This window comes from Sebastes umbrosus, chromosome 6 (genome assembly GCF_015220745.1).
Source record: "Sebastes umbrosus isolate fSebUmb1 chromosome 6, fSebUmb1.pri, whole genome shotgun sequence".
NCBI lineage: Eukaryota > Metazoa > Chordata > Actinopteri > Perciformes > Sebastidae > Sebastes > Sebastes umbrosus.
The window spans coordinates 26048127-26071832 of record NC_051274.1 but is presented as its reverse complement, the minus strand read 5'-3'; the positions used below and the strand labels follow the sequence as shown (position 1 = coordinate 26071832).

At 40.0% G+C, this 23706-nt stretch overlaps 1 protein-coding gene across 1 annotated transcript in view; it reads left to right on the top strand.

Moving 5' to 3' along the window:
• nphp4 (nephronophthisis 4) overlaps positions 1 to 23706 on the top strand; it is a 178362-nt gene that overhangs the window by 40527 nt on the left and 114129 nt on the right. The window contains exons 7-8 of the mRNA XM_037773417.1: positions 1342 to 1478; positions 20112 to 20296. Of these exons, the coding sequence (XP_037629345.1) occupies positions 1342 to 1478; positions 20112 to 20296 (322 nt within the window). The remainder of the gene's footprint in view (positions 1 to 1341; positions 1479 to 20111; positions 20297 to 23706) is intronic.

Below are 23706 nucleotides of genomic sequence, written 5' to 3'. Positions count from 1 at the left end.
AGAAAAGGCGGCACATTTCCTCATCCAGCTCATGGATATCTCCACGAGGGAGTGTGAAATATGACAATAAGCAGAGCATACAAACAACAAAATGTTAAGCACACATTCAAGGAGGATATAACATTTAAAGTGGAGCGTCTCTGGAGTCCAGGGTGAGGCAGACTACTGTTAAAGTGACATGGAGAAGTTCAGCTCACTTTATAAGACAATGCATAAGCAGAATCAGTATGGCTATAACACCGTATCCACATGACCTCTCTCTTTTAGGTTATTAGCTTATTTCCCAACTTGTTTCACACATTTATTACACTACATGGTGGTTTTCCTCCACAGCAACCCCAGGAGAACAGACGTTTTCTGAGCTGAAAACAAAATTAACAAACCACAGGAAGAGGAATCCTGTTTCAGACCCAGAGGTGCTCTAAATATGCAGCCCCGTCTCCGAAAAATGATATTCCCATACAGCTAAACTGTATTCATTACGTTTTTGAGGGAAAATTATTTTCTTGTGTATTACGTTTGTCTTTGACGTATTACAAATACGTTTGTAATGATAGTCTGCGGAAGGCTGCAGCAAGTGAAGTAGTACAACGAGCGACGTGCAGAGCAGGTGACGTAGTATATCGAGTGACCGATTATTTTTTTTTTACCAAACCTACCTAACCAAGTCTTTTTGTTGCCTACTAACAAAGTAGTGTTGGTGTTTTTTTTTGTTTTTGTTTAAATTTACAATGTTAACCACGTGTTTAAAACTGTGACCGTAAGCCGGGAGAAAATATGTTTCCCCTGAAACATAATTGAGAATGCAGTTTAGATGTATGTAAAGTTAACACAAGTCTCCCCTTCACAGACATGCCCACTTTATGATCATCACATGCAGTTTGGGGCAAGTCATAGTCAAGTCTGCACACTGACACACTGACAGCTGTTGTTGCCTGTTGGGCTTCAGTTTTCCTTGTTATGATTTGAGCATATTTTTTATGCTAAATGCAGTACCTGTGAGGGTTTCTGGACAATATTTGTCATTGTTTTGTGTTGTTAATTGATTTATAATGATGAATATATACATACATTTGCAAAAAGCAGCATATTTGCCCACTCCCATGCTGATAAGAGTATTAGATACTTGACAAATCTCCCTTTAAGATACATTTTGAACAGATAAAAAAAGTGTGATTAATTTCTGAATAAACATGATAAACTATGGACAGTCATGCTATTAAATTTGACTGCCCAAATGGGAACGTAATTTTGTAGGAGACAGGGTTGAAATATGATATAATCACATAATAAATGTCATGGCATGTTGATATGTTGATGCTATGTTCACACTGTCACCAGGGGATGCTCTGCTGAGGCCTCAGCTGCTCAAGATGCTGCCCTTCACCCTGAACAGACTGACCATCTCCCTCCAGCCGTCCCTGGAGAAGTTTGAGAGCCAGCTGCTGCAGCTGATCAATGCTGACTGCCACTACACAGTAAGGCCAGGCTTCCACAGCACACACAGCCTTGATAGTCCATGCACATGACACATTAGGGACCGAAACATGAGTTGTGTGCAGCCACATCTAGTTATCATCTGATCCATGCTCTCATATAGCGGGTCTACAGTCTGGGCCTTTGAATTGTGCACTTCTATTGAGAAAAATCAACTACAGATGCAGAGTGAAGGGAGATTTTGAAGTTATCACTCTTGTAAAGCAAATATGTCTCTTTTTCATTTTACATCCTACGTACATATACGGTGTGCTTACAAGGGAAAAACAAATCACGTTATAGTTGTGTGATATAAATGCAAATACACAATCCCGATAACATTTCATCCCTCTGAGGTAACAGTTCACTACGCTCCTCAAATTAAAGATGGCCACGATGGCCTTGACACACCTCTGCCAAGATTATTCCCTCCAGCCTGATGCTTTCCTTTATCTCACTTTCCGTTTCTTTAGTGTGCGAGCACAAGCCCTTTTACAGCTGCCACTGCAATTTGAGGCACATCACCTCCCCAAACTAAATGGAGCTTATCTATTCTCTTCCTTTCCTATCCTCTTTGCTTGTCTACGGAAACCCAGATGGTTAACCATATTTGACAGGTGCAACTATGGACTTGCAATTATTTGTACAGTGGATTTGCACAGGCCCCTATCTGCTCACTTCAGCCTAAGTGAGATGTGTCTTTGTTAGGGATGAGAATTGATATGACAACGCTGTCACTCCTTATCACTTTCCCGCTGCTCTTTGATACTGCTGGGCTAGATCCTCAAACACAGGGGATCGAGGGAGTGTTTAGAGTTTATTAAGTGGAGCAAATGTTAGGCACTTGTGCCTCTACCTTGTAAATTTATACTACGTGTACCGAGATGGAATAACTGCATAAACATTTGTTTAGGGAACTGCAGGTGGCTCTGGGCTTACATGCTTATTTTGATGGATGAGTAAGGAATCTCTATGGAAAAGTCTATGCTGTAAAGTGGTTTAAAGTTTCCATGGTGCTGTACAGTTAAAGGTTCTCTGTACGATATTCAGAGCATTAATATAACACCAAACAACTATTGTCTATGTAAAGATATAGAGGAGTAATGTCTACCTGAGCAGAGAAGGAAGTCACTCTCCATCTGTGTGTGTTGTAATCTGAGCTTCTCCGCACTTTGTTGACATGTGCATGTAAGCATGCCCCACTGGCTAGCTCATATGGCGGTTACAGCTGATGACACCATCTCGACCAACGGCGCCGTTGCGGAAGCGCAGCGCCCACCCACTGGTTCCCTCCTCCGGTTCCCCCCCAGGTTAACACTGTGAGCTCTGTCAGTATGTTGTCGTTGTTTTCACTGTTAGCGCTGTTAACTGCGCGCCGCCGGCTCAGCTGTCGCCATGTTGAGAGCCGTGCGGAGGCAATAGAAATGCTCCCAATCTTGTATTTAGTACCTTTAACAATGTGGAAAAACTATATATATATAAATATACTGCAGCAATTTATTTTGAGTGTCTGTGTGTGGGCTCGGTAGGAAGATCAAAAGAATAAGTTATAATGATTTTGTAATTTTCAGTCTTGCAAAATATGATTGCTATATTGAAAACTGAAAAGTAGATTTCTGCCATTTACCTGCTTTTAAAAACAGAATAACATAGCAGTTGTGATCTGAGAGCATTGAAAAACATATTAAATAAGCTTTTACTCCAACACATTTAAAAAATATTCATTTAATACGGGTGGGAAAGAGCCCAAAGCAAAATGTAACTGATACAAAGTGACCTGTGAAGAGTCACACAAAAAGCTCTTCACCATTTGAAAGGCAAATCAATGAAAAAAAAAAAGCCATAATTTGTACTACCTTACAGCATATGACAAGGTGTTCAAAATACAAAATAATTGATGGTTTAAGGACAGTGAATGTTTTTTATGCTGCTCTTCGTCAATGACAAACCTCCATAAAATGCTGTTGGTAAATGGTTCCTGGTCTGTCCGATTACCATTTCTAATCAGCTAGAGGTTATGCTTTTAGCTGCATTTGTGTGCACTGATTCAAATAAAGTTAATCAATTGGAGGGGCTCTGTAGAGTGTTCTTGTTAACAAACAAAAGTTGCATCCTTGGGATGAACAAAACGAGGATCGTTCATAGAAAAACAGATCTACAGGGAACCTTTGAACAAAAAATGTAAAAAGAAAAGGAAAAGGAGTAGCAGAATGAAAGTGCTTCCATAACTGCATAAAAGATTATAATTAAAAAAAGAGGACAAAATGAGGGTGCTGATAGCTGGTTCAGGTGTTTTTCCTTTGTCTTCTATTCCGTTTAGTATATTATTGAGCGTGTAATATTGGCCCCCTCTGACCCTAATAGGAGGGCCTTGTCCTTTCATGGGTTAAACTTAGCATCCCTTCTAGGGATGGAGCCAGTTCTTTAGGGGCCAGCAAGCCCCTAAAGAACAGGCAGTATTTAAATTTAGTTATATTCGGGGGAGGCTTTCTGGAGTATCAGCCCTCCTTAACTCTCCATGCTGCCCTGCACCAGTGCAGTGAGTCCCAAATGCAGATTATGTGACCAAAAAAAGGAGAGGAGAGACGGGAATGAATGCATTAATTCATGAACGGACACAAAAGAAAAATCCTAATTTAATAGGCAGATTGCCATTAAATTTTCTGAAGCACATTTTGTTCCCCCAAAGGTACAAACCTCACTGCCAGCGCCACCCTCAGGACAATGACCATTAAAACCTCTAGGAGATGCGAGTGGGACTAAGGAGCTGTTAAAAGAGGGCCCGGAGTCTCCAAGTGGATCATAAGGGTTTGACCATCATAAATAAACAACCCGATATTACGCCAAAGCGTGTAATAGACCCGTCTGTCCACATAGTATGTCGGTGTCACCTTTTGCTTGCAGAGGCGTGAATATTACATGTGTGGATGAAGGTGCAGTAGGCAACCAGCTGGGGGCAACAAAAACACTTAGTTAGGTTTAGGAAAAAGGTCATGGTTGGCCTTAAAATGGCCTTTAAAACTCTGTGTATTAAAACCCAGATATTAGACAAAGCAAGCCCATTTCTGCTGAAGCGTTTCTACATTTTATTGCCAGATTAATTTTCGAATAACTTTTGGAAACATTTTGCTTGTTGTAGAGCTCAGTTTTCCGAGCATGCAGCTTTGTGGACTGGCATCAGACACACACAAAGCACACATAACACACATACACTGTGTGCGTACCCTCTATATTGTACGTCTGTGTCTTTTGAGATTTTGTGCACTCACACACTCCAACTTTTCCTGGCTTTCCCAGTCAAATTGATATGTAATCTTTCCTGTGTTTTTTGGGGTTTGCCCCCAGTTTTGTCTCCCAGTTGGATGTTCCTAGAATACCTCCACAGGAAGACATCTCAGGAGACATCCTCATAAACATGAGCAGTATATATAACCACCTCAACTGGCTCCTTTCACTATTAATTAGCAGTGGTTCTACTCGGATTTCCTCACCTTGTCTCTAAGGATGCTGTTTGTTTTGGTCACCACACAGAGATCAAGACGAAAGGTGAGGGTGTGAATGTAGATGTAAATGTGAGGGTGAAATGTTCACCATAACATTTATATTGACATCCACATGTATGATATTCGGATTATCTTGACATTTACTTGGGTGAATAAGTCGTGACAGCACCTGTGCTCATTATATACAGTATATTACATGACTCAGTATCTAATTAAATACAAACAATGGAAAGTAAGCTACAACTTTAACTTCTTTTTTCCACTGTGAGGTAAGTGACATGTTAGCACGAATAATTATCTCATTCTGGCAGTCGTTTTTCACAGTTTTTTTTTTACCTCATTTGTGCGATGTGCTTCACAAACCACACAAAGTCGTGTAGATTAGTTAAATGTTCCAGACTTTTATAACTTCGGTGGTATGACGACATTCTCATATCTGGGAGAGGTGTTAATACATGCAGAAGTCGGCTTGATTGCAGCTTTTAATTAAAGGGTGCTTGTATAAGTGTGTGTGTGTGTGAGAGTGAGAGAGAGACAGACAGAGAAAGAAAGTGTGTGATCTGTGTGTGACCTTTAAAAGTGTGACTCCAGCTGGATTGTCATCAAGCTGTCTCCGAAGTGATGCTAACACCTCACCTGCCAACTCAGTTTTACCGTTGTGTGTGGCAACGCCTATATATGTGTGTGTGTGTGTGTGTGTGTGTGTGTGTGTGTGACTCCATGCCAGCGTGTCTGTGCTTAAATTCTTATCGAGGCAGAAATGGAGTGACGAAAATGAAGAGGAATGGGGTGGCGGATGAATGTACAGTGCAGCATGAGACGAATCCTGTATGCTGGCTGCTCGTCTGACATACAGTCTTCACATAATCTCCCCATAAGTGTTGCTATTTTTAGCCCGACAAACTATCACAGTGTGGCTTCTTTTTACAGTCCACTTTCCCATATATTATACAGCCTGTGCCCTAGTTGATGTGCTTTTCATTTGAACTACTTTACATAGCTTCACAGCACACTTTAATGAGCACTAGGCTAATTTGAACTGGGGTCTTGAACCTCTCCAAACACATTCTGACCTCCACTTAAAAAGACGTAATACTATTCATCTCCAGGGTTTCTTGAACATGTCTACCTTCCCCGAGTTTGAGTGAAGCCAGAGGTTGCGTCACCTCAAATGACCTGTAGCAACCGTTCACCTGAAATCTTCAATAAAATATATTGCTCTGGATGAAAGGGCCTGAGATCTTGTCAGAAATTGTGTAACTTCTTGGCGTGTGATCAAAAGACCTAGGAGCACAGAAGACGATGAAGTGGAGGAGAGAAGCAGGCGGGGACCGATGCCACGCCGCAGGCAGAACAAAACGCCTTAGGCTGATTTAATGAATGGAGAAAGGCTGTGGCAACAAAGCTCCAGGAAGTTTTCATTTGTCCTAAAAGAAGAAAACTCACTCAAAGTGGGACTGCCCCTGTGGACGTGGTACTATAAAAAATAGACAAAGGAGGTTGTGCATTTCTGAAATAGCAGGCGTCTCGCACATTGTTCTCTAAGGACACCCGAGTTTGGCTGCACCTCCGAATGTGCCAGCTGAGTGCCTTCTCCTTATCATTATTAAGCCTGTAACCACTGTAACTGATGCAGTGCAAAGGAATGTGGTTTAATGCACTTGGCTCACATCAATTATTCATGAAATGCAGGTCTTCTCAGTGATTGACGATCCAATGATTAGATGAAATAGACTGCGACTGGTTATAGACCCCATAAGTCAGACAAGACAGAGAGTGCACAGAGGTTGAAGGAGGAAAGATAGATTCCTAAACTTTCAAAGCCTTAAGGCCTTCGCACACTAAATACGTATTTTTAGTCCAAAATTGTCACATATTTAAAAAACCATACAACCTCACGTTATGTCAATCCGGTTTAAACACAGACTCCGAGACCTTCTTCCGTCATTGAAGTTTTTGGAACAGGTTTGATTTTCTGCGTTTTTACGCATCCGTCAAAAAACAAAAAAAGGGTTGTTTAACCACTCAGAACCACCGTCCTTGCAAACGTCATCATCCAAAATGGCATCTGATAAACTGATTCACCAAAGAGTATTGAAGCAAAGAGACAAAATTTGTACAGCACTTTTTATTTTTCGCGTTTTACTGACGTCCGGGTGCTGATGTTGCAATGGAACGAACAATTGACTTTCACTTCTTGGCAATATACGTTCTTTGGATTCACTTCATCTCCCAGCACAAAGCACTTTACAAGAAGAAGAATTTAAGGATAGATTGTGGCAGGTGATTGCAGAACAGACAAAGGATGAAGGAAAGATTAGACAGTAGTGATTGTGCTCTAGGCAGCTAAACGGTAGCTTCTTGCTAGTGTCATTCATTCATCAGCCCCGTTTTGGACTAGTGCTATCCATTGTACCCACGTAATTAATTCCGTTTTGTGTTACATTGAGAATTTTGGCCATGAAGGGAATAATAAAACGCATCAGACTCAGTGTGCAAGGTTTCTGTGCGCAACGATTTTTATCAGATGAAAAAACGCATTCGAAAAATACGGACTTGGTGTGCAAAGGCCTTAAGAGGCACTGCTTTTTCCTCAGTTTTTCCTCTGTTGAAGTGATGTATTTGGAGAATCTGACCAAAATGAACAAAGTGACCTCCAGGAGACACTTCAAGCTGATACTCTATCAGAAGGATCAACAATCACTAGTGGTATCTCAACTATTGCAAGTTTTGCATTATTGGGAGTCCTTTGGGAGTCACTGCACCTTTTGTCTGGGCAAATGCAATGTATGAAATGTTTCTGACTCAGATTTAAGCAAAACTTCAGTTTGGATGATCTGATAAAGGAAGGCTGGTATTTCTCTTCATGTGACAAGGGTCTTTAAACGTCTAGTGCAAGGGAAATCACACATCCTGTGACATGGCATTGTTTAACAAAGGGCAGGTTATTCTCATCTCATCCTAAATAAAACTATTGCTTGTTTGGGAATACAACTGGTTCCAAAAGGCATGGCCCTTTGGATTATCAACAGAATAAGATTAGATCAACTTTATTGATTCCACACAGGGAAATTGAAGTGCCAGAATCAAACGTCTATTATGGATTACATGCCATCATGCCTGCGTTCTGCGCTGTCAATGCTGGCGCTGTAATTCCAGCACTGTAATTCCAGATACAAGTGTTGCTGATGACAATCAACAGTGTTTATTTAGCACAATAACATCTGACAATGATGCTCTTACTCACCTAACACTGGCTATTTAGTTAAGAAAATTAGTGAAATGAATGTCTTTTCTGTATTAAAGCAATACTTGTATGGGACTAATATATTTAAATTGTGTAAATTCCAGTAATTAACCTTCTATTTTAGTGAGTACAGAAGTAACTTGATCCTTATAATCCAGTGTGAATCAAATAGATGTCACAACCGCAGTTGTAAGTGACATTCTAACTACAGTGGTTAATTTACCGAGTTACTCATAAAACTACAGACAGCTGAACAAAAGCAACTAAAGAATTTCTAATAAATTGGATTTACCATCAAAGGCTGGTAATATACAGGCATTTTGTGACCGAACAAAAATGTTTCCACTGGATCTTTAATCATCTTTAGTACTCTATTACCTCCTTTTGCAAATCTCCATCACTCACTATTTTTATGTCTTGCAACTATTTTTCTAAGAAAGGATACTGCTGGTGATAATCTTTTTTTTTTTTTATTCTATTGACATGTATTGCCTTTGGAGTCAAAGCTTAATTTAACTTTCTCCTCTGTGCCACAGAGCTCCATTGTTTTCCAAAAACTATTAAAAACTCATCAATGGGCCACACTGTTATACTGAATAATAGGGCTGGGTGATATGGCCAAAATCTTCCATCCAGATATACTGTAGGTCATGTCATATCTCTGGAACGATGTACATCACGATATAGCATGTTTTCTAGTAATTCAATAAATGAATGAATAGTCTATATGAAATTGCCACATGGTAAAGCCTATTTTTGTATACTCCTTTGTGAATTAAATACTTGACAAATGAAAAGTACTGAGCATTTTCTCATTTTAAGAACTTGAGTGTAAAAGGAACATAACAGTTTTATGTGAAATTATAGAGAAAAAAGTTTATATCGTGATAGAAACAATATAGAAAAATATGTACGATAGACATTTTTATGTCATTTTGATGATATATATCGTCATACTACCCAGCTCTACTGGGTGACATGTTCCTTCATTACCATGAACACACACACACACACTATAATCCAATATATACCATCACAGACTGTTCATATACACTGTTCTTAACTATACCTACGGAAGGTAATGCACTGTAATTTGTTTATATCCTACAAAATCAATTCATATGTAATCCACGTAATCGTAAACCAGGAAGTATAAAGAGCGTGGTGTTCATATCCCGTGTAAAACCAGAAGTCAATGTTGACTTATTTGTCACGTAACTTCTGTACTTAAGTAACGCCACTTTGATAGTTATTTTAACCCAAATCACGATCTTTTCCTAAACCTTACTAAGTAGTTTTGTTGCCTAAACCTAACCAAGTATTTCAAGCATTTTAACCCAAACCATGATCTTTTCCTAAACCTAACCAAATTGTTTCCTGTGAAGACAGAAGTTTATTTTGAAAAGACTGTATGCATGTAACGAGCGGAAATCGACACGTGTTGCTGGACATTAGTAGGAAAACGCACAAAAAATGAGGAATAACTTTTCATAAGATATCATACGAACCGTTGTATGAGGATACGTCGCACTGTTACACTGGGTAACATGTTCCTTCATTACCATGAACACTCACACACACACATTGTAATCCCATATACCACCATGTGGCTATAAATCCTCAATAGAGCACCAAATGTGTATTACTCCGCAGCTGAAAATAGTCCCTCAATAAATGCACTACTTACAGTAACTTTTCCTTAAAACTACAATGCCTGTTTATGGAAATTACAAAGCCTTTTTTAAAAAAATAATTACCAATATATTTGTGACCTGTTATTAAAGATTCATGTCTTCAGTAGGAATAAATGGACTTGGAGCTGAGAGCCACAGGGTAGGGAAGTTGTAAAATATTCATGGACGGACTAACATATTATTGGCTTTGGTCTTTTAATAGAATTTATTGGCAATAAGAAAAGAAAAATATACAATAATACCAGCCTTATCCTTTAAGGTTATGATATTTCATGTGTGTGTCCTGTTGGTGTTGGACTGTGCCAGCATGAGGGGGTTTCTTTCCAAGTGGAACCAATAATGTGCTCATGGTGGTGTAATATGTGCAGTGGATGAAAGTGGCGTGAGTTATATTATGCTTGGGGACAAGTGATATGAGGAGGGAAATAGGAAGGCAGCAGTGAGAGTGTGTGTTTGACTTAATATTTTTGGTTGTGAATTATGGGAGTGTTTCAGCAGTAGGGCAACAGTGATTTATCAGTGGAAGGGCTGTGCCAGTTAAAATCTGTTAAGGAGCAGGGGAGTGGGAGGATGAGAGCGGCATGCTAATGATGTTGCCACTGTTTCTTGCCATGGATGACTCACCCTCAATATGGGGGAGCTAACATCCACTGTGTGGGTAGCAACACAAACACAAAAACACACACACACACACACACACACACACACACACACACACACACACACACACACACACACATGCACGTATTGACACAGATGTGCAGGTCAGCGTCCTGACTGCTGCTGTGTTATCAGTTGGTTAAAACACGGAAAATGACAAGTTAACAGCCAACAAGCATCTTCTCCATCACTATGTGAGAGATGTGTGATAGTCACAAAAAGACAGAGACAAGCATTTTTCTTTTTGTTTGCTGGTTTTCAAAGGTAAGAGAAACAGAGTTGTGTAACTCACTTGGTAATTGGCTTATACAAAAGTCATGTGGGACATAATTTCATCTGCTTTCTCTCTCTCTCACACTCTCTTGCTCTTTTTCTCTCTCTCTCTCACACACACACACACACACACACACACCCCTTGAGATGACAGTTGCCATCTGTAGAGTTATTATTACCTTTTACAACAGCCTACACATTGATTTCACAAAGTACTGACACAAAAACTTATTGACGAATAGCTGACGGCTTTTGTGGTGCCATACAGAAAAAGACTGGAATCACCGCCTCGTGGTTGTATGCCTCCGCCAACCAGTCATGTTGCAGTTTACATCCATGTCTGTCCAACATGTCTTCACTTCATCTTTTTATCCTGTTAGACATTTGTGTGAAATTGTCATCATTAGTAGGGCTGTGTTTTTGTAAGAATCCAGAGATGCAATACGTATCATACTTGGAGTAGCAATTCAATATTTTGCGATATATTGCGATAAGCAAGGTGATATATTGTGATTTTTTAAAATTGAATTTTAGGAAAACTGTTATAGTATAAAGACCACATCATAAATACACCATTTTAGAATAGGCAAAAAATAACACATTTATACTGTGTGCAAAAAAACTGCATTGTTTGTGCCCCAAACTGCATGTGATTATCATAAAGTGGGCATGTCTGTAACAGAGAGACTCGTGGGTTCCCATAGAACCCATTTTCAGTTGCATATCTTGAGGTCAGAGGTCAAGGGACCCCTTGTGAAAATAGCCATGCCAGTTTTTCCTCCCCAAAAATTGAGTGTAACTTTGGAGCGTTATTTGGCCTCCTTCTCGACAAACTAGTATGACATGGAAAGATACAATTAGTGGCCAGGCCCGATGGCGGGTGGTCGGATTTTTAAGAGGTTAATTAAAATTCAATATAGCGTTTTGGAAGCCCATTGAGTTGGGCTCAAACAGGTAATTGGTAGTCGGCACCTTGCAGTTTCATGTGTCTGTTCCCTGCAGAAATCTGTTTATTAAAACCCAGATATTAGACAAAGCAAGCCCATCTCTGCTGAAGCGTTTCTACATTTTAATGCGTGATTGATTTTCTAATAACTTTAGTAAACATTTTGGTTGTTATAGATCTCAGTTTCCCGAGAATGCAACTTTGTAGTCTGGCATCAGACACACACAAAGCACCCCCTTTGTGCATACCCTCTATATACTGTACTGTCTGTGTTGTTTGAGTTAGTGTACACACAAATAGGCAGCAATAGGGGCAAACAGATAATCTGATATAATGTGGGTAATTAGAAATGAAAGGGAACATTATTAATTATATTGTCAAGATAAGTATGACAAGATGTAATTATCCTATGAGTCATAGTATCATTTTAATTATTTTGCTTATTATATATTTCAGCTGAACTCTTCTTTGGCAGCTTGGTCACCACGGCTCTTTCACATGAACATGAAGAGACATTTTCCTCTCAGTGAGATGACGATGACACATAATAGCTGTGCAATTAATTTGTATAGACTCTATACTTCTATGAGTTCATTTTCTTTCCTTTTAAAGGAGCTAAATGAGCTGACAGCTAGCAGCTAATGGTGATAACAGCACTAGCAGTGCAAACAACAGCAACAGTTCTGACAAAGCTAACAGTGTTAACCTGGGGGGGGGGGGGGACCGGAGGGTCGGCGCTACGCTTCTGCGTACCTTTATAGAAAGTGGTAAATTGAGGCTTTGATTCTCCAAAATCAAAGTCATCTTTCTCCATCACTGGCAAGTATAGTGCTGCATGATGCATTGCATTGTGTGATTTTTTTTTTTTCTAAAAATATTGTCTATTTTATTGTATCGTTATCGCTGTATTTAAACTATTATCTTGCCTTCGAGTAAGGCCATTCTCACCAGCTTAAAGGAACAGTGAGCGCAAAGTCATGATACTCTTGCTCCTAAAGTAGTGTTATTATGGTAACAATGGCCTCTGAGTGAGGCGAACAGAGTTGCCACGGTTTTGCACTCAGCGGCTCTCGTTACCGCAGTCTTGGAAAGGAAAGAGTGAGCGGAGGAGTACTCAGTTGGTTGCAATCTGCAACCACACCACTAGATGATGCCAAATCCTACACACTGTACCTTTAACGTGGTACAAACTAGTTCTTCGCAAGTGTACCTGCACCTTTAGTGTCTTCTGGCAGTCTAAATGCTAATTTGGAGGTTTCTCAACTTTGAATATGATTCTGGGCAAATCAAAAATAAATTCATGGCATGAAAATGGTCAACGGTCAACAGTTGTGCTGCAGCTGAAAATTATTTACAATATGGACGAATCTTTTTTAAATGTCTTTATTTATCAATTCAAATTTAGTTTATAAAATGTTAGAAAATACAAAAAAATGCTCATCTCAATTTCCCCATTTTCCAAGGTGACGTCTTCAACTGTTCATGTTCACCTTCAAAAAAAACCAAAGTATTGTAACCCCTGTCTCTGTTCGATGATGCACTCTGGTGTCAGATGTGAGTGGCATCCGAAATCACAGTATTGGTAGCAGGTAACAGGTTTCAGGAGCCCATATTTGGACTTGTGAGTCTGTTATTGATCAGTGCCTGTAAGCCCTGTCACAGCCATTTATGAAGTCCCTTCTCGGTGATTACAGGGTCAAGACCCATTTTCTGCCTTGAGCTTCTTATGTCCCTGTTGGAGCTATTAAAGAGAGCTTGCTCTCTCACTTCATCTCCTGCCCTTTGAGCACAAAAGAAATAACCTTCAGAAACTAATTTATCCTCCTCTGGAAATCTACACCCTCAAACTCGCACAATGAGGCAGCCTCCGCCTGCTCTCCGTTTCTCTTCCAACTGCTATTATTTTCTAAATTCGCTCTAAATGACTTTCTTTCTTTTTCAGCAGTTCCATTTTATTCAAATGACAGTGTCCCCAACTAAATCAATTTTGCTTACTAATATGTAATCCTCACCCCTCTGTCTCCCCCTGCCTCCCCCAGCAGTCGGACCGGTAAATTGAATCCAAGAGAATCTTTGTTGTTAATATTCGACGATGATAATGCAATTTTCAGGTGTGAATACTCAAGTGAGGAAATAATCTTCTACTTCTGTACTTCAGAGGTTGTTTTGTCATTTTATTTTGGATTGAAATTCAGATGAGGGAAGGAAGAAAAAAAACACACCCTCCAATACCATTCATGTGGACCGGAATCAAATACAAAGCAAACATTATGCACTACAGACCTTCACAGAAATGTGTTTCCTGTATTTTCTGTAGAGTTTTTCTTTCCCAGATAAGATATGTTTTTCTACCAGAGTTATCTTTGACTTGCTGGCGAGCACTTTATCCCCAACACAGATTTCAAAAGAACATAGTCATCTTTTCCTGGAGATTGCAGACACATTAGAAATGTGAGTTTTGCAGTTTAAGAAACATTTCTGTTGAGCCCTCAAGGCTATATTGGTATAAAGTCGGCTTTGGATTGCTCTTGATGCACTGCAGACTAACAGCCATGAAAGAAACAAGCAACACAGATAATAGTGATGCCCGGGCTTCAATACATTTGCTCTCAGTTTATTGTTTTCCAACAGGAAATGGATGGCTAAGCAGAATGTTTAGTTTCCCGTTTACAACGCCCACACTAGGGTGACTCGTGTAATTGTGAAACAAAAACCCCACCACCAACTCTTCCCTTACAATGTACTGCTTTTGTTTACTCTGTTAACAAAGCTCTAAAACAAACTGCCTCCAAAAGCATACAAATTAGTCTCATTCTGCCTCCCCCTTCCTTTTTCTTTTAATGGTACAAACAGCATCTAGGCATGTTAGCACTGAGGAACTTGCACTTTGTGTAACCCAGGTGTCAAGTGTACATTACGATCGCTGAAGGGACCGCGTTGATCGGTTACAGTGCCGCTGCCTGGTTTAGCAATTTCAGAAGCAAGATCTGGGGGAATATCACAAATACGACATAAAAGCAGGAGACAACAAGCTTATGTGTGTGTGGAAAAAGAGAAAGACACACCCACGTGGCACCAGTGCACTCATCACTCAGAAAAGTCCCTCTTCTGTGACTCTGGAAATGGAGTATAATTTAACTTGGGGGGCCATTTCATTGTTCCCTTTAAGCTTCTTAGCTCTAAAATATTCATATTTCAGGCGAGGGAGGAAGAAATCTGTGACGGCAGCAGACAGAGGCGAGCGGGAGAAGAAAGAGGATAGCGAGCGAGAGAGGTAGAGAGAGTGAGAGAAACTGACGGAGTGAGAAAAAAGAGCAATGAAATAAATGAAAGATACTCGGGAGGAGGGGAGTGAGGAGAGGGATGCGGAGAACAGAAAGCAGCACTTTAACTGATGTTCTCTTATAAACAACTTTCTCTCTGTCTTTCTTTTATTTTCACCGTGAAACACTTCACAGCAGACCTGTCCAACGAGAGATAAAGCCATTTCTCTGGCTGCAGTGGAGGAAGAAGCGCGAGAGTAGACAGACACAATCATAATTATAATCTGGACGTCACTGAAAGCAATTATTTACATATATCTTGTCTTACTTGTGCTGCTTGCTGCCACTCGCCAAAAAAGTGATTTTTGTTGGATAGCTCAATTGAAATACGATGTAATGCTTTGCTAAGAAAACTATAAATAGCTAATTTACACCTGCTGTATGAAAGCTAATAAGGTAAGATTTCTGTCCAAGATGCTTGGTATACATAGTAAAATAAAGACATAAATTGTGTTTATACTAATAAACTAGAAACTACAAAATTCCTTCAAGGTATTCCTGAGATATCACGTTCACAAGAATGGGACGGAGATATGGACGGATGGATAACCTGAAAACATAATGCAGAGGCATAAAAAATTGCCACATCAACTGTATAACATACAAAACAAGAAATAACAAAATGCTACATAATTTGAACATCTTCATGGAGTATTAGTTAGTTAAGATTTATCTATTCAGGAAGATTCATTTAATTCAATATCTCATTAACAAGAGAGACCTGAGAACAGATAACATGTATATATACTGTATATAGAATTCAGTCACACGAAGCGTCTTAATATGTAAATGTGAATATGTAAATGGTTTATTATGTTCCGAAATTAAAACCATGTTTGTGTCTTTTTTCAACACAATAACTTGCCAACAAGATAGATATAGTTTCATTTTTCACTTTCAACACCTCACCTTAACGGTGTAGTGCACACACGGGGATTTGTGGTATCATTTTCTCTGGTAATTAGCAATCATCCCGCTTATTATGGTGCATGCACGGTGCATGCGGTTGGGTCTGGGATTGAAACGTGTGATGTACGGTCCTCTGTGAGGGTACATCTTCGTCTTGGCGCTCTGACGGTAAGCGTTAATTGAACGGAGCCTTAACCGTGCATGTGATCCATCTGGAAGACAGTTATGTAACAGTCCCAAAGCAAAATGAAAGCTGACACGGTTCAAAACAAACTATATGCAGAGCATTGCATTAGTGAGTCACCACGTCCTCTTATAGATAAATAAAAAGTAAACTTTCACAAAACACACCACGGTGGGACCTATAGAGAACGCCTTGTGAATATCCATTATGAAAAGGTACTGTAGCATATCAACTCTGATTTCCTTTTACCTGTCTTGCTTCTGTTCTCGAGTTGCTAGAATTGTACTAATGTGAAAACCAACATGGATCTTTAGTTGTCACAAAATACATCACTTGAGATGAGAGGAGAGCTTTTAGATATTATGTTTTTCAGTTGTCCTTCCATCCACCTGTCCGTACGTACGTACCCATTCTCATGAATGTGATATCCCAGGAATGCCTCGAGGGAATTTCTTCAAATTTGGCACAAGCGTCCACTTGGACTCAAGGATGAACTGATTCGATTTTGGTGGTCAAAGATCACTGTGACCTTATGTCCGTCCCATTCTTGTAAAAGCGATATCTCTGGAAGTAATTTCATTACATCTGGCACAAACATCCATTTGTACTCATGGATGAACTGATTAGTATTTGGTAGCCAAAGGTCACTTTGTCCTCACAAAACACGTTTTTCGGCCATAACTGAAGAATTCACATCAAGGGGTGAGAACCAGAGGGGCGTAAGTGACATTTTGGACAAAACTTAGTTATAAATATCGAATAAAAGCTCTTGATGCGTCTTTCTACTGCTAAAATTCTAAACCAATCCAGAGTTATTAATCAAAAACCAAAGGACCTACCACCAAATGCATTGAAATATTTGGGGCCAAGGGGCGCAAGTGCACTTAAGAAAAAAGAAAAATGTCAAAATATTGTTCACTAAGTATATACAGTATAGTCATCCACATGTTTATGAACGGTATATGTATGGTCATTTTTTTCTTTCGGCTCTCCTGTAAAGATGATCAAAGGTCACTTATGCCCCTCTGGTTCTCACCCCTCGATATGCAAATTATGATCATTTCACACACATGATAAAAGGTGATGTAATGATGACATTTTGGACGGACATGGATGTAAACTGCAACTTGACTTATTGGCAGACGCATACTGTACAAACGCGAGGCGGTAATTCTAGTTTTTAAGATGAAACAGAGAAGTGAAGGAAAGGACAAGAACCCTAATCTTTCATCCCCATCACCAAAAGAAAAATATGGTACACTGCTGAGCATATATTGGCCATTGCTTGTAAGTGAAAGAATGAGCGATGATAACGAGAGGAGGGTAGATAGTAAAGAGGCAGACAGAGAGAGGGATGGAGTCAGTGCAGAGATGTAATATGAGCGGTGCAGCGAGCAGCGCTGTATGTGGGTTGTACAGTAGCCTGGCAGGCTCGGCTGCTGCTCCTGCTGTTGCTGCTTTAAAAGAAAAACCCAAAGCTGAATTGATATGCTAATTTGATTGAGAAGGCGTGGGTGGATATGGAGAAGGTTTTAAGCAGCGAGAGGGACCGACAGAGAGTGACAAGAAAAGAGAGCGAAAGAAAGGGAGAGTGGGAGTGAGAGATGTGATGGAGAGAGGGAAAAAATTGAAATGAAACAAATGGGAAGGAGTGGGACGAGAGGCGAGCTCAGCGTGGCTCTGCACTTTGGGGTTAGAGAGTTTACAGTCAATCACTGAGCAGTTGTCAGTCAGCTGTGTTTTATTAGTGGCAGCAGCTACAGGGTGGCAGCACAGCCTCCACCAGTGCCTGTTGACACATTGACTTGTTTTTTAAACATTTGTTAATTAAAACACAATTAAAAAAACAAAATAACCATGGTGTCCGTTAAATATGACATACAATTATTTCATTAAAGTATAATTCCAGTTTATTACAACTTGGGTCTTATTTTCATAGTTTTACTTTACATCACTTACAATAACATCGTAGTTACCGAAGTAATTGTGAAGATCGGGGAACGCAGAAACACTTCAGCCAGATAGATATTAGATCTTAGATATCTAAACCAGAACCAGATTATCTAAACCAGGGGTTTGTTATTTAAGGCCCATTTCTGATTGTTAAAAATTTTCCGTGGACCACCTTCCCAAATAAATGAGATAAAATATAACATTACATGACAAAAAAGGAGAAAAACTTAACTGGGCTGTAAATATGAGTTATGCCGCTGTCAGATGTAATGCGCAAAATAAATATTCTGCCTGCCATCACACATCACTGCCTGCCATTGTGAATCTAAATCTAATGTACCAGTGCAGTGCCCATTTGTGGCGTGTCGCGGGTCTAAATTGCACCAAATATGACAAAGCACTCCAGCAATACATCCGCCAAGTAGATCGAATGAGCCGTTCTCAAGATATGCGAAGGACATACGGAAAGACAGAGATTCCTCGCTTTATTGTTAGATTCAGGGTCATATTTCCTCACCACATGCTTTAGGGCTTTTACTGGCACAGGGTGATTTCCCACATCACTTTCTCTTCCAAATAACAATCCATTTTGTGTCACTGCATCCGAGGGAACGTTGGTTAGCTAACTGTGGCAAAACATGTTTGTCGTGATTGGCGTGGTGATATGCAAATGTAACTGGTCATTGAAATTGTGCTTTGTTTGAATTCCTATGTTTTTTATTTATGTGCATTTTTTAGCATGTTTAGAAATAAAAATAACTAGCTTTGGAAATTACCCAAAAAATCTTAATTTAATGTAATCATTTGGAAGTACCTCCGCAACCCAACAGATGACACTCTGAGGCCCACCAGTGGGCCCTGGCCCAGTGGTTGAGAATAGCTAGTCTAAACTTCTTTATTAGTAAGTAAAACCAAAAGTGAAACTGAAAACATTTGTAATAATCCAACATCCAACAACAAGGCAATTCTGAACAGACAGTTGACGCTAACTATATTCAGTTTTAAATATTTATATTGGTAAAATTGTCAATGACATTGTAAAGTCTTTCTGTTTCTTGTCTTGTCAGGCGGCTAAACGTCTCCAAAATCCAGCTCATCAATAGTGTAGTAAGAAGTGCAAAAGTACAGTAGTGCAAAGAGGAGTACAGCACAGACAGCCTGTCCATCAGGGTGCAAAATGATCTGAGGATGGTGTGAAGAGATAATTGGGACAAGCTGTCATTGAGTCTTTATAATTGCCTCAGAAGAGATCCATATATATACCATCATCCTTACTGCTTGTAACACAATATTTATTTTTAGATTTTCATTTGATATACAATGGATTGTTTTCTTCATGGAGATATCCTAACATACAAACAGACTAGCACACTAATACATGGGATAGAAATTCATTAAATGTTCAGTTTTTCTTCATATTTGGTCCACATGATCTAAAGTCAAATTTACAATCTTTTTTTCCATTCTTGCGTAGTTTCATGACATTTTAAAACATGATCTAATGAGCTTCAAGACATTTGAGAATCTTAAAATGTCTGCCTCGTGCTTCAGAAAATAAACTACATGGCTGTGGAGGCTGTCAAGTTCCTCCACACCAATTATCTTGTTAAAACCATAGACTGTATATAAGAAGTGGACATAGTCACTGTGACGTCTACAACCAGACTTCTTTTTGCAACCACAGGAGTCGCCCCCTGCTGGCTATTAGAAAGAATGCAAGTTTAAGGCACTTCTGCATGGGCTTCACTTTTCAGAACCGGAGGTTGCCGCCTGGTTAAAACAGAAAAGAACGTAACCACATAGTGGTTGGAAGCACCCTATTGTGTAGTAGGAGGCCCAGCCCAAAACTACGAAAACCATACTCCAATCAAAAGTATATAAATGTCTGATGATGCATGTGGTGTATTATCTGTTACTCCAATCTTTTTCTCACTGATTCTCAGAAACATCCAGGACCAGAGGGCACACTGAGGACGGTCGTCATCCAGGAGAGGAGGCTCCATGTTGGGGTACACAATGGCTGGTGTTTCCTCGATAAGCCCCAAGTGGTGGTGCTGGAGCACCTTGCCTCAGGGGCCAGAGGCCGATCAGACAGCCCCTCCAAACAGAGCAGCCCAGTCAAGGACAGGTGAGCTGAGGAAACACATCTGCAGTTGAGCTGTTGCTGTCGGCTACAGGAGATGGTGGAGCATAATTCTGTTCTCAGAATAATTTCAGGAGTGCTTATTTTTATAGTATTTCATCAGCCTCTCCCGGCGCCGGTCCTTTTGCTGGTAGGCAAGTGATTGAAAGTTTATCCTGTAAAGTCAGCAAAAATTGTATTTTTGAAAGAGCTAGGTTGGAATGAATTTCATTTGTGTATAATATTCGTCGGGAGATGTCTGGAAAGAGTGAAACATTGCAGACTTGTATCTTATTCTTCCCTAGTGTCCATTTGCTTCATACTCTCCTACTTTCCGATAGTATATATATATAGTTTGTTTCACAATCTGCCTTTTCGTATCACATGCAGCAGGTCGATATCAGATATTTCATATTCTGGTGTCTTTTTTTTTTTTGTCATATAAGGAAACAGAAAACGCACCTCAGTTTTGCTGGATGTGCTGGTGGCTGGTTGTTTGATTGGATACAGTTGTCCTTTGATATGGACTAAACCATAAGTCTGAAAATGTCTTAACACAACCCTTACTTTATTAGCTAATTCCATTATGCCACATTTACAGGTAGACTTAACCACACATGCACACCTACAGGCCGGTGACAAATGAAAGGAAAAAACCTGAGGAAATGAGTAAAAGGAACATTTACTCATGTAAAGACTGCAGCTGCTTCCGCACGGGGAACGAGGGGGCACTAAAGGGTTTAATGAGTATGATGAGTCATATGTGATGGCCTTTACATACACCACATCATGTCAACCAACCTAGTCAAACACGTGTTAGACAGCGCTCTCCAGCAAAACACCAAATGAGGGAATATCTTGTAGGAGACTGGTGTTGTCATCCCTTCAGTAAAGTTCAGACTTGTATAATTTATGCAAAGGAGCACTGAAGCTGTTCTTGAGGTGGCCCAACACCTTACTAAGACACGTTTTACCTTAGTTACCCGTTTGTATCTATGCAGCAACTTTGTTCGGCTCATTTTCTGTTACCCGTGTAGCATTAAAGGATGGTGGAATTAGCAAGATAGCTAACTAACTAGTGGACAGCTGGCTAGTTATCTAGCTTGCTAATTCCGCCGTGCTTTAATGCTACACTGGTTACAGAAAATGAGCCGAACAGCGGGCTGGTGGCCAACTTCAGCGCCCTTCGCCTCACTCCCCGCCACTCTGGAGAAGGACAAGCTACCGGCGAGCTGCGCCGGTACTGGAGCTGCGATGATACTAAGTGCCAATCCGATACGCCTCTTTATTTATAAATCTGTAAATCTCTCTGTGTGGATCTGATTAAGAGCATTCTTCTATATGTAAGGTAACATGAGGCTGTACGTACTCATCAATTCTTAGTTATATTGTGTATCGGTCATGTCTGGCTGATACCTGACCCGCTTAATAAGATCAGTGTCTCAACAGTCATCTATCAAAAAAGGTCAAAAAGCTACATAACAATAATGTTTTTACACAATTTATCGGTTGCCGCATGGATCAAAGGTTATGTGTCTATTAAATTCCATCCAATTCAACTGCAGACAGTCGAACAGACAGTATATTCTCTTAAAAAATGTCCTCGTTCCACCTTTAATGATGCAGGTCAACACACACACACACACACACACGTAGGAACAAATATATTATGTTTATGCTTTGCATGTGACTTTGTAAATAGTCAATTGACCTCGCTCAAACAGCAAATACTGTATTCTTGATAATGCCTTACATGTCGTAATCCAACCCCAGCCTCATAATTTACACACTACTCCATGGCACACAGGCCTCCACCCTCATAAAACCGCCCTGCAAAACATCCCAATACGTGCTAGTACTTCATAACCAATCGAGGAGATATGGCTGCTGCTGCCTCTGCCCCTGGCTTTTATTGAGACACCATGACACTCAATGCTAACCTTGTCAAAGTGGATGTGCTGATGTAAGGTCGCCAGCGTCTGCCTTAGATCAGCAGTAAAATACTTGGATTGAATGGTTTTAGCATGTCAGACACAGAGCAATAGATAGATAGATAGATAGATAGATAGATAGTAACTTTATTGATCCCGAGGGAAATTCAATGCCTGAAACTGAACCCCAGCACCACACATCACGTAGAGAGGCTAAATCTAATTTTAATTCCCGGGATGAGAAACACTCAATAAAATGAGTGTACTTTCAGAAACTTCCATGTAGAGTTACAGTGTTAAGACACACTCGTTTATTTTGTATCCACAAATTCAGGTCCTCAGAGTCCGAGCTGGTCACCGCACTTTGCTAATGGATCGGTGGAGGCTGTAAAATACCGTGATACCCTCTTGTAACTCATTGTGCTTTGGGTACACCAGCTGTCACAAATATCTCATTGCTCCATGTTAAATCACTGGAAGTATTTCCAAACATAAATGTTTAGAGCAAGTGAACCTTTGACCAAGCACAAGTAAACAACAGCCAGCAGTTTCAATTAATGAGCTGTCAGGGCGCATCAGTGAGCCATTGAGCAGAACTGCTTTGGGTTAAAAAAAAAAAGTTTTGTGTCTATTTCAGTGACATTGTGCCAAGTGTGTCCTGCTTGTAACTTGAGCATTTTGCTCCAGAAAATATGCAAAATACTACAAAATTACAATACAAAATGTTACAAGAAACCATTTAAGAATAGCTGTGATGTATAGCTATATTTAAAATGCTGGTATTTTCCATTTTCATATTGTAAAGTCATCATTTTGATACTTTTCATTGCACTGTAGGTTGACTCGTTGACCTGCGGGTTCGGGTGAGCTTACTTTAAAATATCGTATAGTATCTTAAGTTATTAATTACTTACAGAAATTACTTAGACCACCTTCTCTTCCACCTCTCTGTCTCTCTCAAACACACACACACACATCAGCCGTGGTGACGGCACGTAATTTTAACACATTCCGTGTCACCCTCACATAATGCGCTGTCAAGAGGTCGTGTTCATTTCACGTATGTCTTTGAGATCATGTTGCACACACACACTGTGAGCCGTGGCGCTCAAGTCTGCTTGTCTCTTTCCTTCTCGTCTCAGACCTCAGTCCTGAAAATTGTGCTACTATAATGCATAAAGTTGGCGGTTTGCAGATTGGGTTCGGGTGGTTGATTAACACATATTTTTGCGGGTCGGGCGGTGCGGATTGTCTCCGGTTGAGTGCAGGTTATAAAAAACCCTGACCCGCGCATCACTAACCATGATGAAGGGTGCGAACAAATGTGTCTGTGACAGTTAGAGCTGCAACTATTAATCAATTAGTTGTCAACTATTAAATTAATCGGCAACTATATTCATAATCAGTTAATGAGAAAAATGTGTAATTTTTTAAGTCAAATGTGAATATTTTCTGGTTTCCTTACTCTATGACAGTAAACTGAAT